General features: G+C 38.4%; 1 protein-coding gene across 2 annotated transcripts in view; it reads right to left on the bottom strand.

Annotated features, from left to right (window-relative positions):
- Positions 1 to 1,256: 1,256 nt before the first annotated feature.
- ATAD2B (ATPase family AAA domain containing 2B) overlaps positions 1,257 to 18,924 on the bottom strand; it is a 157,057-nt gene continuing 139,389 nt past the window's right edge. For both annotated transcript variants that reach the window (XM_021697499.2, XM_044918700.1), the window contains 6 exons: positions 16,925 to 17,047; positions 14,002 to 14,139; positions 8,954 to 9,637; positions 5,431 to 5,558; positions 4,978 to 5,106; positions 1,257 to 2,246 (listed from right to left, as the gene is read on the bottom strand). In XM_021697499.2, the coding sequence (XP_021553174.1) occupies positions 2,205 to 2,246; positions 4,978 to 5,106; positions 5,431 to 5,558; positions 8,954 to 9,637; positions 14,002 to 14,139; positions 16,925 to 17,047 (1,244 nt within the window). In that variant the 3' untranslated portion in view covers positions 1,257 to 2,204. The remainder of the gene's footprint in view (positions 2,247 to 4,977; positions 5,107 to 5,430; positions 5,559 to 8,953; positions 9,638 to 14,001; positions 14,140 to 16,924; positions 17,048 to 18,924) is intronic.

The raw sequence follows: 18,924 nt of genomic DNA on the forward strand, positions 1-18,924 counted from the left end.
CAAGTGCTGCTGTTACTTGAACAGAATGCTTTTGAATTAGAGTAACTGGAATAAATATTTAAAAAAAAAATAGTGCAGCAAGAACCTGAGACTTGCAAAAAAACCCTTTTAGCAGAAACTTGCTACAAAAAATCTGCTACATCTTATTTCATCAAATCTTTAAATTCTGTAACAATTTCCATCAAAATACAAAATGCTAATGTATTAGACAGTAAAATAGTTTGAACTGGTATGATGGTAATAAATACTAAAGAAAGCATGAAAATCCTCCCAATAATCAAATTAGAGGTTTCAAATAACCTCCCCTTTAAAATGGTTCATCGTTAATCGCACTTGCCCACCTTAAAAATACAGTGTGTCTACATGGGTAGCATCTTGAATTATATGACTGAGTATTACGAAAACTTCATAGACTAGGTATAAAGAAAAAAGTGGCATTTAAAAAAAATTAAGCTATAATTAGAAGGCGCAAAATGTTAATGTAAATGCAAAGAAGCACTTAAGATTACTGCAATAGCCTACGGCCAAAGTGTGCGCTCTGCGCGGGCATCGGGCACACTACAAACAGCCAGAGACAAGGAGACAAGTACCTTAGCTTCAGCATGTAAACGGTGGCAAAGTGATTACAGGACCCTGTAAACACTACTGGTAACTAAAATACAAAAAGCTGAGGTAGCTCAGTATCTCTGCAGTAGTCCAAGACCATTTGCTCTAATTAAAACCCAAACTACATGTGTTGCATATATTGGAAAGACACACCTGCAGCTAACGGCTATAATGAATGAAGATATCAAGCGAACTTGTCAAAATTTTCTACTTTTTTTGTTTAAAAATCATCTGATAAAAAATGTCACTGCACTCCCTTTGCCTCTTTGCAACTGCCTAGACTGTGTCTCCAAATTTGTAGAAAGTTTTTGTAAAACTAGTAACCCATAATTAATTTTAGGTAAGTACAATTCACAGAAATCACTCAACAAGATCCAAAATGGGTTCCAATCAAAATGAATAGTTGTGAAGGTAAGCTTACGGTAAGGGATTTAAACATTAATACTGTTATTCAAGGACCATACCAAAGCTCACCTGCAACTATGCAGAAAGAAAATGAATTTTATGGAGCTTCTGACAATTCCTCTTTTCTGTCCATTGGCAAGTCCTGGCTTTAAAACAAAACAGTAACAATTCACTATACATGAAATCATTCTTCTCTGGGAACTCAAACATTAATAACATAATATTATAAATTGCCACTGAGAGAGGAAAAGAATGTCCCCATCTATCTAATTTCTAGTCATCATTGTCAGCAATACTGTAAAGTGTGTAAGTTTTTTGGTGGACTGTGTATTATTTGTTGTTGTTGTTGTTTTATTATGTGTTTCTTAAACAGAAACAGACCATACAGGAAAACTTACCATTTTAGTATATCGTGTGGCTTAATGACTGTCTTGATTGAGTTCTGAAAACAAGATAGGCATTTTATACCAAACACTGGTTGCCTCTTAATGACACAGAGTACCAAAACTTATTTTCAAGGTTCTGACCAAACAGACATTCTAATTCATTTGCTACAAACAAGCCCATTCTTTTGTTTAGCCTTATCTTTCTCAAATGAATTAAAAGGCACATTAAAGGCAGTTCTAAAGAGCCTAATCTAATTTCATCCAGTTTCTTCAGTTTCCCACCAGAATATACCATAGCCAACTCTAAAACAGGTTTCAGTCCATTACCCAGAGGAAAAAATAAAAACAAATATGCTTAAAGGAGTAGAAAGGAGAAAAACAAAACAAAACACAAACAAAACAGGCTGCCCACTGTTTAAACAATTCAACACAGTTAGAACTGCCCCATCCAGTTTCCTCGTGTTTGCTGGTCTGCTCCCTAAGAGAGAAGTCTCCAAAAGAGAGTGCACGAAAAGAGGAGCAGAAGTGAGAGCAGTTTCTGTAGCACCAAAATCTCCAATCTGTGGGGTTGTATTTTTTATTTGTGGAAAATACAACGTGTTTCTGAAGTTCTGTTTGGTTCTTGTAGGCTGGTTGGTTTCAGGTACCTGAGACAATAGCACCAAATTCAACAGAGAGAAAGAATGAGTGAGAGAGCACTTTACACCAAGGCTCTGCACATAATTGGTGCAATTTGAAATTGAATGGCTCAGAAGACTGCTCTGTCAGGAGCAGATTGGAGAGGATAAACCACTCATCTTGAAAAGTTCATAGGAATGTCTCAAACATATGAACTGTTCTTTCCATCTCCTACAAGGGGAAAAAAAAGTGCATGTTATCTATTAAAGAAAAGACAAAAGTATTATGGGAAAATTCACTTAATTAACTTTTTAGAGAAAGAATTTTAGATACAGGTTAAGCTTTAAGTATTTTCTGATTATAATACTATAGCTACTCCATAAGACTATCCGCCCTAGACACTTCCAAATGCCTCCTATTTGATATTTAGGCTATTGAAGATGATGCTAGTAACATTCAGTGAGTACTTAATATGCCTGATATTGTACTAAGAAATTTATATATATAAATAATTTGTCAGCTAATAAACAACAAAGTCAGAATTTGAGTACAGGTAGCCTCATTCCAGAGCCTGAGCCCTTCCTTCACTCATATTCTCTCAAAGCAAAATGAATGTCTTCAGTATAGTAAAACTTGTACCAAAAGTAGAAGGCACTGTTCCCATAGCTATTCACTCTTATCAGAGCTGAAAACAAAAAGGAGGGAGGGGGGGGGGAAAAAGCCAGAAAGAGTCGCTGCCATCACCACAAGAAATGCCACTCACTGATGACTCTGCTATAGATCCCTTCCCTCCCTAAAAAAGGCCCCTAGATTACAGGGTTCCAAGTCCCCTACTGAAAAACGTTTCACTGCTAAAGAGTATTCAATCCATTCAAGTTAATCAAACGGCAACCCATGTGAATAAACAAGTTTTGGAATTTAAAAATAAAGAACTCTACCCTACACATTTCATTCAGATGGCCAAGTGTCCAAAACATCTAAGACATTTGGTTTTCCTTTCCCCCTTTAAACACCTGAAATTATATGCTACATCTCTGTACAATAGGCCAGATTATCGTCTGATCAGTAAGTTCTCATATTAGATCAATGAAAATCACTCTTGCTAAATGTTTCATATTATTACTGAATAAGGAAAAAAGTCAGATTATAAAACAGAATACACAATATGATCCCAATTTTTAATATGTATTCACATACTTATACACATGTTATGCTCATCTAGACATTTTTTCTAAAGATTTTATTTATTTGAGAGAGAGACATAGCGAAAGACAAGAGCACGAGCAGGGGAGAGAGGGAGAAGCAGGCTCCCCGCCGAGCAAGGAGCCCAACGCGGGTCTTGATCCCAGGACCCTGGTATCATGACCTGAGCCGAAGGCAGACTCTTAACCGACTGAGCCACCCAGACGCCCCATCATCTAGACATTTTAAAAGATAGAAGATATCCCATAAGATTAACACTGACTAGTTTCCTCTAGATGGTGGGATGTGGATGATGTTTTTATTTTCTCATTTGTGCTTTCTTATTATTTCTATATACTGTATAATGACAGTGTAGATTCATAAAAATGTAACTCATAAAAATGTGATTAGAAAATAACTTTTAAATGCTCTCTCCCTTTGATTCAAGTCCAGTATTATTGAACATGGAAAAACAATCACATCCTCTACATATAAATCTTTAATATACTAGAAATGCTCCTTGAGAGCAGGGACTTTGTCTCATTCATTTTTTGCAGCCCAAACATCTAGCACAGTATCTGGAACTATAGGCATTCAATAAGTATTTAATAATCAGACCACTAGATAAACAAACTAACTGGCAAATGAACAGGGAGTCTAAGTCACTTAGCCATTTAGTGGGTCTATGTTTGCTCAGATGACCTCAAAAAGCAGAAGTGTGGCTTAATGATGTAAATTATATGAACAGGTATAAGTTCATATTTATAAGGAAGAACTCACTACGGCCCAGAGTTGTCTAGAAAGGGAACAGTTCGGGCGCCTGGGTGGCTCAGTTGTTAAGTGTCTGCCTTTGGCTCAGATCATGATCCCAGGGTCCTGGGATCGAGCCCCGCATCGGGCTCCCTGCTCAAGCGGGAAGCCTGCTTCTCCCTCTCCCACTCCCCCTGCTGTGTTCCCTCTCTATCAAATAAATAAATAAAATCTTAAAAAAAAAAAATAGAAAGGGAACAGTTAAGGCACCTGGGTGGCTCAGTCAGTTAAGCGTCCAACTCTTGGTTTCGGCTCAAGTCATGATCTCAGGGTTGTGAGATCAAACCCTTTGTCGGGCTCTGTGCTAGCCTCGGAGTCTACTTGAGATTCTCTCCCTCCTCCTCTCCCTCTGCCCCTCCACCCGCTCACACACTCACTCATTCTCTCTCTCAAATAAATAAGATCCTTAAAAAAAAAGAAAGGGAACGGTGCACCTCTAAAGTGTCTAAGCAAAAGGACAACCACTCCTTCATGTGGCCATCTCATAAGACTAGATCTGATGAATAAGATGACTTTTAAGTTCTCTTCTAATCATTAATGGGGTGGCAAACAGGTCTCACTGCCCAGGCCCACTCCTTTAATCAGCAGTGGCTGCCTAGGTGGCAGTGGTAAGGACTGTGAGGCCATCCCCACATAGGCCCAAGTGATATGCTCAGTGATCTGTCAGTAATAAGCAAGGGACAAGAGAATTGTGACACGCTATTCTAGGTATTTGCCAACCCAGAAACCACAAAATTCTGTTTTGATAAACAAAGAATCTCAGATTACCTCTGTCCTGAGATAAAATGATACAGAAAGGATTTATTCTTCAAACTATAACTCTTAATGAGTCTTCTAATCTTAAATCTTCAAAACATTCTTCAGTTACTTGGTGAAAGATACAGACTAAAAAAAAATGTTTTCCTCTTTTTTTCTTTGGAACAAGTTAAAGCACATATTTGTTTATTCTAAGGATGAACTGAGCACTTACCTCTACAAGTTGTGATTTGTCATAATCTTTACGATGACGATAGATGCACTGACTAAGAAGAGAATATAATCTCTCAAGTTGATCAACTGCCAGATTGTTGCTTTTATCTACCAACAAATCAAGCAATTTCTAAGAAAAATTAGAAGAGAATAAAATGAAGTTTGCTTTCATTTTCACACTGAAACAGTTATATTCAAATGGCTAAGCAATAGACACCATCGGCTATGGTATAACAATGACACATTTAGAAGATCCTAAGGCTTAGTTTATTACCCAGACCATTCTCTAAGCCCCTCAAAACACACAAGACTCTTTTTTTACTAGAAGCCCTAAAGCACATATATTCCTAGGTTAAAGCAAGAGATTATCATAACTACTTTTATTCAACTGCCTGCAAACATACTCAAATCTCTTTCCATTCATGTAAGACTGACTGGGAATAGCGAAGCTTACCTTCAATCTCTCGTGATCAACTATAAGGGGTGGCACAGGCTCAGAGGGCTCTTCTGGAACCAGTTCCAGGCTTGTTGTTTTTGCCTGCTCTAAAATTAACTTACGGTATTTCTTTACTTTAGAAGCACCTACAATTGAAAAAAAAAAATGCACTGCAGCAAGTAAAAGTTAAGAAAAATCAAGCTTAAACAACTATAAATTCTTCTACCCACCACAAAAACCTTTTGGAATAAGGGTATATTCTTTAAATGATAATTTTTTTTAAGTAAGTAACCCAAATTGAAGGAAATTAAACCATAACTATGAAAGCCAAGTTATGCCAGAAAATCATCAATAAACACGTCCACTTAAAGGAAGAGAAAAGCAATCATCACCTCTAAGCACTTATAAACAGTCTTCACTTTCTTTATGATAGCCATCATTTTAAAATTTAGAGCTTTCAGAATTGGAAGAGGGGAAGCAACCTAGAAAAGCAGATACTCACACCAAGTGAGGCCAACCTGTCTATATATTTCCCTTGCAAGTAAAAAAAAAAATATTCCTCAAAATTAACTGAAATTTATTTTTCTCTTTTACACTGCCCAGATTTCTATTAGAAATTAATCTGGTTTCTAACATTTTTTTTTTTCTTAAAAATATAAGCCCATTTAGGGGCGCCTGGGTGGCTCAGTCGTTAAGCGTCTGCCTTCGGCTCAGGTCATGATCCCAGGGTCCTAGGATTACGAGCCCCGCATCGGGCTCCTTGCTCCGCCAGAAGCCTGCTTCTCCCTCTCCCACTCCCCCTGCTTATGTTCCCTCTCTTGCTATGTCTCTCTCTGTCAAATAAATAAAAAATCTTAAAAAAAAAAAAAGAATATTAAGCCCATTTAAAGTGTAATAGGGCTAGTGATCTTTCCTACCTCAGAGTGAATTACTATAATCTAATTATTTTCTTCTCAACATCATACTGAGACCAGCTACACTGGAAAAAAAACAAAAACAAAAATTTTGAGGTGGCTGAGCATAATTTGACAGCACCAGGCATTCTAAGGGATAGAGAGGGCAGATAGGCCATAAGCCCTATGATGCCCTAGGTAGGCATACTCTAAGAAGAAGCCAAGGGAGATGGAAAACAAAGACAAACTCAAACTGTTTGAACTTTATTTTTTTTTAAAGATTTTATTTATTTGTCAGAGAGAGAGAGCACGTGCACAAGCAGGGGGAGCAGCAGGGCAGAGGAAGAGGCAGGGTGCCTGATGTGGGACTCAATCCCAGGACGTTGAGATCATGACCTGAGCTGAAGGCAGATGCTTAATCAACTGAGCCACCTAGGCACCCCTGTTTCAGAACTTTATAGAGGACCTGTCCCATGTCACAAACACTAAGGAGAACCTTCCTCCTCCCTCCTACATTAGTTCTCTTATTCCCATGTCTTTAAACAATTTTCTCCAATCAATGCTTGCTATACAGATAAATAGTAAAAGAACCAAAATATTGCTTTGGGAAACATATACCTCCATGTGGCAGAGAAATTTTATATTTCAGATAGCCTCTAGAATGAAAGCCTTTATTTACAGTTCAATTAATATATGCTAAGAGTTTTGTTGAGACTTTACGGATGCTCATTACCAAATCCACAGACATCCAGGAGCCTGAGAACTTGAACTAGGTAGGTAACACTGCCCTGACAGTTACAAGTGAAAACTTCAGATAAAGCTTTTATACAACAAGTATCTTTAAAGTTTTTAGATAACCAATTGAACATAATATTAATTTAAACCTTTTCTGCAAGCATACTAAAATCTCATAGTGAAAGAACATTACTTACCTCATACCCAAAGCACCTTATCAGGAAGATCTCTTCCTTTCTCCCCACTCTGAACCAGTCATTACTTAACCCTAGCTTTAACACATGTTTAAAATTCTGTCTGTATGATAAATATAAATAAATACCAGAATAAATACTGCCCTTAAAACTACCTTCTATTATTAAATATTGAGGAGAAAGAAAAATTCTCAACAGATAGCATTTAAGAACATGGGGCACCTAGGTGGCTCAGTCCGTTAAGCATCTGCCTTCAGCTCAGGTCATGATCCCAGGGTTCTGGCATCAGGTTCCCTGTTCAGTGGGGAGCCTGCTTCTCCCTCTCCCGTTCCCCCTGCTTGTGCGTTCTCTCTCTCTTTGTCAAATAAATAAAATCTTTTTAAAAAAGACCAGTACAGGGCGCCTGGGTGGCTCAGATGGTTAGGCGTCTGCCTTCGGCTCAGGTCATGATCTCAGGGTCCTGGGATCGAGTCCCGCATCGGGTTCCCTGCTCAGTGCAGAGCCTGCTTCTCCCTCTCCCTCTGCCACTCCCTCTGCTTGTGCTCTTCTGTCTATCTCTCTGTCAAATAAATAAATAAAATCTTTAAAAAAAAAAAAAAAAAGACCAGTACACACACATCTCTCTTTATCCATTAAGAGAATTCTAAGACTGAATAATATCTTCCTACTTTCTAATTCTGCTAGAGGGCTCAAAAACTGGCAGCAAAAAACCTTCCCACATAGCCCGAATCCCAGGCTAAAGCAATATATACTCCACACCATTGAGAGAACATAACAGAATTTCAAAATAGCTTAGTTATAAGAATACCTGTTCAGGATGAAAATGTATATTCAAAGGGTAGATCTCTAACTCACCCCATCCCACTATGGGCTAAAGAATGATAAACAAAGCAGGGCTAGAAACTCTCAGGCCCCCTATTCGGCTGCTGCTTAAAAGAATCACACAGCCACAGGAAGGTGGGAGCTAGCAGAGTGCTCGGAGTCTGCAAGAACAAGGTAAATCTGACAGCACAGGTTCTACTGCTTCCTATACCACTGGCTTTACAAAGCAATGGAGCCTGTTAGACTCAACATCCCTTAGATTCAACTAACAGTGAATGCCTGGAATGAATATATCTCAGTATGTGCCAGGTACGAGAAGAGGCAATTAATATACATGACTTATTTAATCCCCACAGTGACACCACTCTGAAGTTTAATTTACAAAATAGAAAAACAAGGTTGGAGAGCATAAGTTACCAGCTCGAAGTCACATGATTATAATGAACAGGATTATAATGAACCATTCCATTGTTAAATTGAATTTAACGTGAGTGTACATAAGCGTAGGATACCACACTGCTCTAGTATCCAAGTCTTCTCAGCCCAGCCTACCCCACCCCAATCATTCTTACTAGAATTCCATCTTCTTAACACCTGTGGGTTTACTCAACCTTTAACCATAAATCCATTAGGATAGGGATAATAATCAGGTGGGAGGCAAAAGAGTAAGCAGCCAGGAAAGTAATGCATTCTAGTCCATAACCCTCCAAAACTTCCACCAAAAATTTACTAGGCATGTGTATGTACACTTTCCTAGGGAAAAAGATGAAAACTTTAACAGATTCTCAGAAGGGTATAACTGCTTATCAACTAGTGCTACTGGGAACCAAACAAAATATGCCATTAGTTAACTCTGGAATTTAAAATTTCAGATTTTTAAAAAAATATTCGCTCTACCTTCTTTATCCAGTTCTGCATCTTTAACCTCCACTTCGGGGCTGGGTTCTAACTTCTCATTACTGCTACATTCCAGGGCCTCTAGTTTCTCAGGATCATCTCCATGATGTTCATTTGAAGTTTCTGGTTTTTCTTTTGACTGGTCCTCCGGGACAATCTTTTGTTCAGAACTACCTTTGTCTCCACTACCACAGAAAGAAACTACTTCAGCTTTGCCATTCTGACACTCCAGAACTGGTATTCCTTCAAAACTGTCAGTGGAGGCCTCACCATTTAGACAGCTTCCTTTAAGGAAAGGCTCTTTCCTAGATGTCTGTTCTGGATTGAGAGAACCGCTGCTGTTGACAAGCAGAGACTCATTGGAACTTTCCTCTTCAGTAGATGCAAAGTTCTCCTTCGTGCCCGCTTCACTGTTAAGCCTCTGCCCCTGGTCCATGTCCATGATGTCACACGATGATTCGTCATTGGTCATAGAGAGGTCTCCAGTCTCTTCGCCATTTTCTTCATGGCAGTCAGTGCTTACCTCAAACTCTCCATTCTCTAGCAACTTCCTGTCCTCCGTATGGTTCTCGTAGTCTGCAAATTTAGTGTCCTCTTCATCTTTTTTTAAATTATTGACTTTCCTTTTCTTAATAATTCCTTTACCCCACTGTGATCGCCGCCTTGATTTTCTCCGAACTCGAACTATTTTAGAGAGAAGGAAAACAGGTATACAGAACTTGGAGTGCAACACTTGTTTTACAAATGTTCACTACATCAAGACCCAAAAGAAAGTATATCCATACCAGTGTAACACCCAAGAACGACTTAGCTCTTGACATCCATGCTGACTAACCCTCACAACCTACCAGTAGAATGCATATGAAGTCAGAAACAAACTGAAGAATGACATTTTTAAAAAAGTTGAGTATGAATTTACCCAGCATTAATTTTTTTCTATTATCCTACATTCTACTTTACAGCTGTTCCTAATTCCTAACATCCAGGGGCCAAGCATATAATACGTACATTTAGAGAATGACCAACCACATTACCAGGCTACCTATAAAATGGGGGGCCACAGACCCAGATTTCCACCAGGAAAATGAGTGCTTTGCCAGCAAAATCACCCCAAAGCTCCTAAACCATGAAAGAAAATGAACACACGATCCAGTATATCAGACAGAACTGTTACAGGTGCCCCACAAAGAACTATCCAGGGTGCCTGGGTGGCTCAGTCATTAAGCATCTGCCCTCGGCTCAGGTCATGATCCCAGGGTCCTGGGATCGCGCCCCGCATCGGGCTCCCTGCTCAGCAGGAGGCCTGCTTCTCCCTCTCCCACTCCCCCTGCTTGTGTTCCCTCTCTGTGTCTCTCTCTGTCAAATAAATAAAATCTTCAAAAAAAAACAAAAACTATCCACTGCCTCTCCTTCCAAAAGAAGGAATCACCCACAGAAAGTATGGTAGTGGACAGAAACCCTATGAAGTTTATAGAGACAATCTGGTTAGACAACTGTTAGCCTCCTCTATTATAAATGGTTCACCAAGCAGGATCAATTGGTTACATAGCTGTTACTTGAAAATATGTAAAAAAAAAAAAAAAAAAAGAAGAAGGGGGGGGTGCCTGGGTGGCTCAGTCGGTTAAGCGTCTGACTCTTGATTTTGGCTCAGGTTATGATCTCAGTGTCCTGAGATCGAGCCCCATGTCGGGCTCTATGCTCAGCATGGGGTCTGCTTGTCCCTCTCCCTCTGCTCTTCCCTCCACTCTCCCTCAAATAAATAAACAAAATATTAAAAAAGGAAGGAAGGAAGAAGGAAAGAAGGAAGGAAGGAAAGGAAGGAAGGAAGGAAGGAAGGAAGGAAGGAAGGAAAAGAAAGAAAAGGTGGAAAAAGTTAAGCCCTCTGCTATCAAGGCAGCAACATTAACAAACGTTGAAAATAAGTATTTTGTCAGTAACGTAAAAAGGAAGACCTACAGAAGTTGTAAAGACTATATTCATCTCTAGATGCCAGAAACCATCATGCGTTTTATGAGTAATCCCAGACAATGGGCCCAGGAATCTTTAATTCCCCGTATATGTGTTTACAAACTTTTCATCCTTTCAACTTTAATCCTTACTGAGTTCTCTGTAAAGACACCAAAGTATTCACAGGAAATGGACAAATGCTGTTATATTACTTTTCTTTCTTATCTAATAATAAATCTACTAAAGGTTTCTGAAATCATTTCCCAAATTCAAATTATTTTGTCATTTGGTTCAAAATATATTTTGCCTTCAAAACCATATCATTCTAATCATCTCTCCATTCCTTTTTCCCCTACTAATTTCTATTTTCATAATTTACACTTACAGGGTAATTGGGAGAAGAAATTTCTGTTATTAGTTTACTGTTAAAAGCTGTACATAAGCTAAAGTGATGGGCATTTTTAAGTACTCTATTAACTATATGAAAAACTAGGGCCACCTGGGTGGCTCAGTCGGTTAAGCGTCTGCCTTCAGCTCAGGTCATGATCCCAGGGTCCTGGGATCAAGCCCCGCATCAGGCTCCCTGCTCAGCAGGAGGCCTGCTTCTCCCTCTCCCACTCTCCCTGCTTGTGTTCCCTCTCTCGCTGTCTCTGTCAAAAAATAAAATCTTGAGGGCACCTGGGTGGCTCAGTTGGTTAAGCGACTGCCTTCGGCTCAGGTCATGATCCTGGAGTCCCTGGATCGAGTCCCGCATCGGGCTCCCTGCTTGGCAGGGGGTCTGCTTCTCCCTCTGACCCTCCCGACCCTCCCCCTCTCATGTGCTCTCTCTCTCTCAAATAAATAAATAAAATCTTTTAAAAATAAAATAAAATCTTGAAACAAAAAAAAAAAAACTGTATGAAAAACTAATCCAGTCCACATTAAAAGTGAAAAAAAAATTCAGCCTGCTCTTTCTCTAAAAGGTGGAGCTACTAGGTTTTTACTGACAAGTCACTCCAGACATTCTGACCTCGCTTATTCTCCAGCCATGCAACAAAAGCACAAACGGTTCCCCTCTTCTTTCCTCACTAAGCCATCTAACTCTAGAGCAAGAAGCAGCTAAACTCTGTTCAGTCAAGAGCCAGCTCAATTATTTGATCTGTAGGCACTAAGCAAAGGCTTAGAAGGCCTACTGAAGCAAGTTTATTTCTAACACTTTCATCCCAGCTAAGAACAAAGAAAATATTCTCATTTGGCAGAAGGTCAAACTAGAGATATTTTTCTCCTCCTTATGTAATTATTTCTAATGGTGAGTATGATTTTTGGTAAAATAAGAGAAATTAATCATATAAGCTCCAGAAGAATGGGGATTTTTGTTTTAAGCACTGCTGTATCTCCAAGGCACCTGGCATGTGGTAGTAGTATCCATTTATGGAACTAATCTTTCACATACTACTTCCTTTTACAGGGGCACTTTGTGTGAAAAACCAATATGGGGGCACAATCTTTAGAGTCAATTTTTATAGCCTCTCTGAGAAGCCTGTTTCCAAAACTAAGACGTTAGGAAAGCAACTCTCTCTTAGGGATATTTAGATTTATAATTCAAGTAAATTAATGTGAAACAGACAAATGATGAGTCACATATGCCATCTACTGGTAAGAGAAAACAAAACTCACATTTGTAGATTAAAATAACATTTAAAAGAACTTAAAATGCTTAAAGGCAATTTTCAATGGGTTTTAGTAAATATCTGTATCAGGTGCAGAGAATATACAGGATTTCTTTTTTTTTTTTTTTAAAGATTTTATTTATTTATTTGACAGAGAGAGACACAGCGAGAGAGGGAACACAAGCAGGGGGAGTGGGAGAGGGAGAAGCAGGCTTCCCGCTGAGCAGGGAGCCCGATGCGGGACTCGATCCCAGGACCCTGGGATCATGACCTGAGCTGAAGGCAGTTGCTTAACCAACTGAGCCACCCAGGCGCCCTATACAGGATTTCAAGGTTTAAATTAGAGTGCTACATTATATAATCCAGGTCATGATCCAAGATACAACTACACCAAATAGCTTTAATCAATTTCATGGAACCAAATGTGCCACTAAGTCCTTCAAATTTTCTCACATATGGATATGCCAAATATCACAAAGAGAAGAGCTAAAAAAAAAAAGAGTCTGATTAATTCATTCAAATTCAACGCCACTGGTGAAAGAACATATTATGGCCAGGTTTACTGACAGTTTCAACAGTATGACCACCTTTATACCAGAACAGCATATATCTTCCAAGGGTGGCTATCTTCAGCGAAACATATGGACTGTATTAAGAAAATGCTGTGTTCATTAACATTTGTCTTTCAGAAATCTTCTAAATTAGCATGAATGAGGACAAGTGAAGAAAACCTAGAACAACGAATTTTCCCTTTCTAAAAACATCTCACTTAAACTAGATTAAAAAGGCTGTACAGATTCTTCAAACTGAGCACAAGATATTCTCTCAGAAAAATCAAAGTCCTACTGCCACACTGGCAACTCTCTTAAGTCAAAGTTGCTCCTTTCCACATAAAGAGAACAGCCTATGTATTATACAGCAAGGAATTAGGGTTGGAGGCACGGGTAGATGAAAAGTGTTGGCTCTACATCTCTATCCAAAAACCAAAGTTTAGGGCGCCTGGGTGGCTCAGTCAGTTAAGCGGCTGCCTTCAGCTCAGGTCATGATCCCAGGGTCCTGGGATCGAGCCCCACATCGGGCTCCCTGCTCAGCAGAGAGCCTGCTTCTCCCTCTCCCTCTGCCTGCCTCTCTGCCTACTTGTATTCTCTATCTCTCTGTCAAATAAATAAATAAAATCTTAAAAAAAAAACCAAAGTTTAAAACTAAAAATATTCAAGCCTAGTTCAATTAATAGCAGCAAGTAGTGAATGTAGATAGAAAAGAGCAAATATGGTTAGAGAAGTATACTTCTGATTCCACATCCTACTGCACAAGCTCTTCACCTCTGAACAGAGAGAAGATGAGACGACCTGTGGGAACACAGCAGCACCTGGTCTGTGTCTCCAACTCCTAACAAATCTGCATACTTCCCAGGCATTCCCACTACTGGATAACATGGTCTCAAACACTCACATGCACATTTATTTGCAGAGTTGTGCCAGACATCCAATGGATTTCTTTGTTTGTGCCGAAATGCCTCTTCAACTCTAGTTTCAGTCTTCCGAGCTCCAGTGCCATGAGGATTTATTTGTTCTGCTGTTACTGATAAGCCTGCAAGCAGAAGATAAGCAACACCTATTTAAATATTCCCAGCTACATAAACCAACACGGTAAAAAAAAAAAAAAAAGTCTGACATATAGAACTAAGTTTTAGTCATTAATTACACCTGGACAGTTTGTAATTCAGATGAAAACAGTATCTTTTGTTTTAAGATGGGAAAGAAACGGATATAAAATCATAAAAAATAAAAAAATAAATAACCCAGCAAGGAACCTTACATTTACTCGGTTTAATTTGCAAAGCCACATATTCTTAAGACTGTAAGACAATGAAAATATTTTGTCTAAAAGTTATTATTTCTGCCATCTTAGAATTTGTGTTTGTTGGGTCATTAAACCCCATTCACATGAACTGTTTTCGTCTGGTATTAGCTGCCTGTTACACCACACTGCAGTAAGTTTGGTTATCTTCCTAAGTGTAACCACTCCATCTCAATTTCCTTCACTAGACTTGTTTCTTCTACGTGGTTGTGAAATATTGATGTTTCTCAGGGTTGTCTCTGGAATCCCTTTTCTTCTCACTCTGATCTATACCTTCTACCATAAAGTATCATTCAAGCCTTCAGCTTCTATCACCATTTCATAGTAATTCCCAAATCCATGTTTAGCCCAAGCATCTCTTAAGCTTCTGACCCACATATCCAACTGCCTATTTGGTATCTCCAACTGGGTATCGTAAAGATGGGTCAAATTAAAGCTAACTAGTTTATCTTTCCCCACCAAAAAACCTGTTCATCCCTATCTCTACAGGATATTCCCTCCCTATCTCTACTGGTAGGATTAGCATCTACTAAGTCATTAAATCAGTAATATGGGCAGCCAATTTTGACTCTTCCTTTCCTTCACAATGGCCTCCAACCCTGCCCCAATTTACAATGATTCTATATCTATTCCCACTTCATATTAATTAAAACTCTGCACAACTCCCAACAGCATTTTCCCCCAAAAGCTTTAATGAGGTACAACTTACATAACAAAAAAATCACTCATTTTAAGCATACAATTAAATGATTTTTAGTGAAGTTACAGAGCTATGCAATCACCACAGCAGCCCAATTTTAGGTAACTAACCCAGGCCACCACGAATCTACTTTTTGTCTCCATAGATTTGTCTTTTGTGAATGTTTCATATAAACGGAATCACACAACAGGTGGTCTTTTGTGACTGAATTCTTTCACTCAGGATAGTGTTCTTGAAGTTCATCTATGTTGTACCATGTATCAGTAATTTGTTCCTTTTTATGGCTGAGCATATGCCATTGTATGATATACCATTTTGCTTACACATTCACCAGTTGATGGACATTTGCATTGTTTCCAGTTTTTAGTTGTTATGAACAGTCTTTTATACGGGCATATGTTTTCATTTCTCTTGGGCTGTTTCCAGGAGTAGAATCACGGGTCATATGGTAAATGTTATGCTTAATTTTTTAGAAACAGCCAAACTGTTTTCCAAACTGGCTCCGACAGTTTTTTGACTGGTCTCTCATCCTCCTACCCTGACACATTTGAGACCTTACTATTTCCTGCTGCCAAAGCAATTGACCAATTCGTTCCACAGCTTAAAATATTTCAATTGACTACGGCAATGGTTCTCAAACTTTAGTGTACAAAAAAAAACACTTGAATAGTTTGTTAAAGTGAAGATTTCTCAACCTTACTACTCTCAAAGAATCTAATTCACTCAGTCTAATAAGCTGGGTATTAGGCACACACACTTTGAAAAACACTGACCTACAGGATAAAGTCTTAAGCTCCTTAGCATTGGCATTGATCAGTTCAAATATTTATAGGACAGAGTTCTAGGGCCTGCAGTAGAGCTATGAATAAGCCATTCACAACACTTACATTCCAAATAAGGAAGGGAGGCCCCCCCCCCAAAAAAAGACAAAATGCCATGCTATGGTGACCAGAGCCTATATTAGATTAGGTGACCAGGGAGGACCTAAGGAAATAGAAAAAAAGCTTCTTAATTCAATGTCCTGGACTCAGCTCGCCTCTTGAGCTCTATTTCCCACCATTCCGTACAGCTTCAGCAATACCAGTTTGTCATTCTTCAAATATACCATGTTATTTCATATCTCTGTGCCTTTACACATCTCTGTGCCTTATTATCTGCTGTGCTTACAAATACCTCTTCCTCCTCTGTCACTGCCTCCCTTCTTCTGTTCCACTAGAGACAACACTCCTATATTCATTCCCTAAACTCTAGGCAAACTGCTGGGATCCCTACAAGGAGGTCTCTCCTCTGTGCCTTAAACATGTTTCAACCAACTCATACACTTCAACTGTACTTGATTTGTTTTACAATTCTCTATGTCTCTTACTAAGTGAGTTCTTCAAGGACAGGCTTATACACTGAATGAACAAACCACATTTGCTAATTCTATTAATTTTATATTTATAAAACTACACATAAATGTCAATAGGGAAAACAAAAACAGTATTCCTAAAAACTTTTAAAAAGTAAATCCTCTACAGATAGGAAAGCCTATAAACCCTTTAAGAATCAATATTTAACAGATATACTCCTGCAAAAAAAAAAAAATTCACTGAAAAGAACTTTCTGTAAATTTGTATTGCTGCACTTACTAAAACTCACAGAAAGTAAAATTTTAAAATATCTTTGAGAATTTACATGACACATTAGTATCAGAAATATATAAAGTCTGTGCCTCAAAGTAGATTATTTTCATAATGCCAGCAACCCCAAAGAAATGTCATTTATTAACAGTGATTCTTGGTCTTCAGGAGCAAATTCATTTCTATAACTTACCTCTTTTTATTCTTGCTTCCTTAATTTCTTCACAGAGTTTATTAAATTCTGGATCCAGTTCCGCTGCGATGATGGCATGTGCAGTGTCCTTCAGGGTACAAGCCCTGTGCCTAATTATTTTATCTGTTAAAAAAGTTGGAAATAAGTATTTTTTTTAAAAGTTGGTATACTTTACTATATAGATAAATGAAATAACATTAACAAAGGGCATCTTAAAAAGACAAAGAAAAGAATACAAACATTTAAATAAAATTGTAAAAAGCATTTCCAGGTGAGAAACAAGCTCATTTAAATGATGAGTAAAAAATAAATATAATAGCCACTTAGTCACCTTGATAATACTCTGAGAACTGTATTTTTTAGAACTTCAAAGTACAGGTGACCCTTGCACAACACATGGGGTTAGGGGTGCCAATTCCCCACACAGTCAAAAACCCATATTTGACTGCCCCCCCAAAATTTATTAGTAATAGCCTAATGCTGACCAGAAGTCTTACAGATAACATAAATAGTCCATTAACACATATTTTGTATGTTAAATGTATCATATAATGTATTCTTATAATACAGGTTGAGAAATGAAAATGTTAAGAAAATCATAAGAGAAATTATATTTAAGGTACTGTACTGCATTTACTGAAAAAAAAATCCATGTATAAGTGGACCTAGGTAGTTCAAACCCGTGTTGTTCAGGGTCAATTGTACTAAGTCTATTTAACAACTCCTTATCTCAAAGATACAAAGCTTTATTTTCTGTTTTAAAAAAAACAAAAATGTATGATTTTCAATAAAAATTTTAAGAGATTCAGAGGACATTCACCATATGCCCAGCACCAGAGTTGCCATAGATGAATACTGAGAATCAGAAAATCTTACATAATTTTCTCCATAAGTGAAAACTGGTCAAAACTGTGAAGAATATAATATATCCTAAGTAACAGTGACCTATTAAAAAACTATAACAGGGGCGCCTGGGTGGCTCAGTTGGTTAAGCAACTGCCTTCGGCTCAGGTCATGATCCTGGAGTCCCTGGATCGAGTCCCGCATCGGGCTCCCTGCTCGGCAGGGAGTCTGCTTCTCCCTCTGACCCTCCCGACCCTCCCCCCTCTCATGCTTCTCTCTCTCAAATAAATAAATAAAATCTAAATAAATAAATAAATAAATAAATAAAATAAAATAACTATAACAGAAACAAAAAAAATACAGCAAGACACTCTAAGCTAAAGACTGCAAGATAGTATATAAATTGTAGGTAAATCCAGGAAAGAAATACACACACCAGTCCAGGTAAACTATACCTGACACTTGCACTAAGTCTCTGCTTTACACTAATTCAGAAGCTCTCATTCATGAACAACACAACATAAAAAGTACTCCCGAGAGCTATGCAACTCTGAAATATTAAAAGTCAAGTAAAGGAGCGCGTGGGTGGCTCAATCAGGTAAACATCCAACTCTTAATTTCGTCCCCATGTCAGGCTCGCACTCAGCAGGGAGTCTGCTTGTCCCTCTCCCTCTGCCCCCCACATTCTTTCTCTCTAAAACAAATAAATAAAATCTTTAAAAAAAATAAAATAAAAGTAAATACATCAAGGTCACTTATTTTACAAAGTATCAAGAACTAAAACCCCAAGTCTCAAAATAACATCTGCTTTTTCAACCCTAGTAAAGGCAAATGTATAGACAGACATTTTATTCATAACTTTTCTTATTAGGAAGCCATAATAGTTCATTGTGGAAATCTTACAAAAACATGCAGCACTCAAAAGGCAACACTGGTATATTTCCTTCCAATACATTTTCTCTAAACATTCATTCAATAAATATTGGCAACTGTACCAGGACCTGAGCCAGGTGATAGCTACATGGTAGTGAACAAGAGAGGTCTCCACTTTAGTGAGAGAGGAGAGCAAATTGAACAAGGGTGGGGGTGGGGGTGAGGGTGGTGATGGTGAAAAGGAGAAGATTACAGACTATCAAGGATAATTCTCCAGCTTCCTG

This window comes from Neomonachus schauinslandi, chromosome 10 (genome assembly GCF_002201575.2).
Source record: "Neomonachus schauinslandi chromosome 10, ASM220157v2, whole genome shotgun sequence".
Taxonomy (NCBI): domain Eukaryota; kingdom Metazoa; phylum Chordata; class Mammalia; order Carnivora; family Phocidae; genus Neomonachus; species Neomonachus schauinslandi.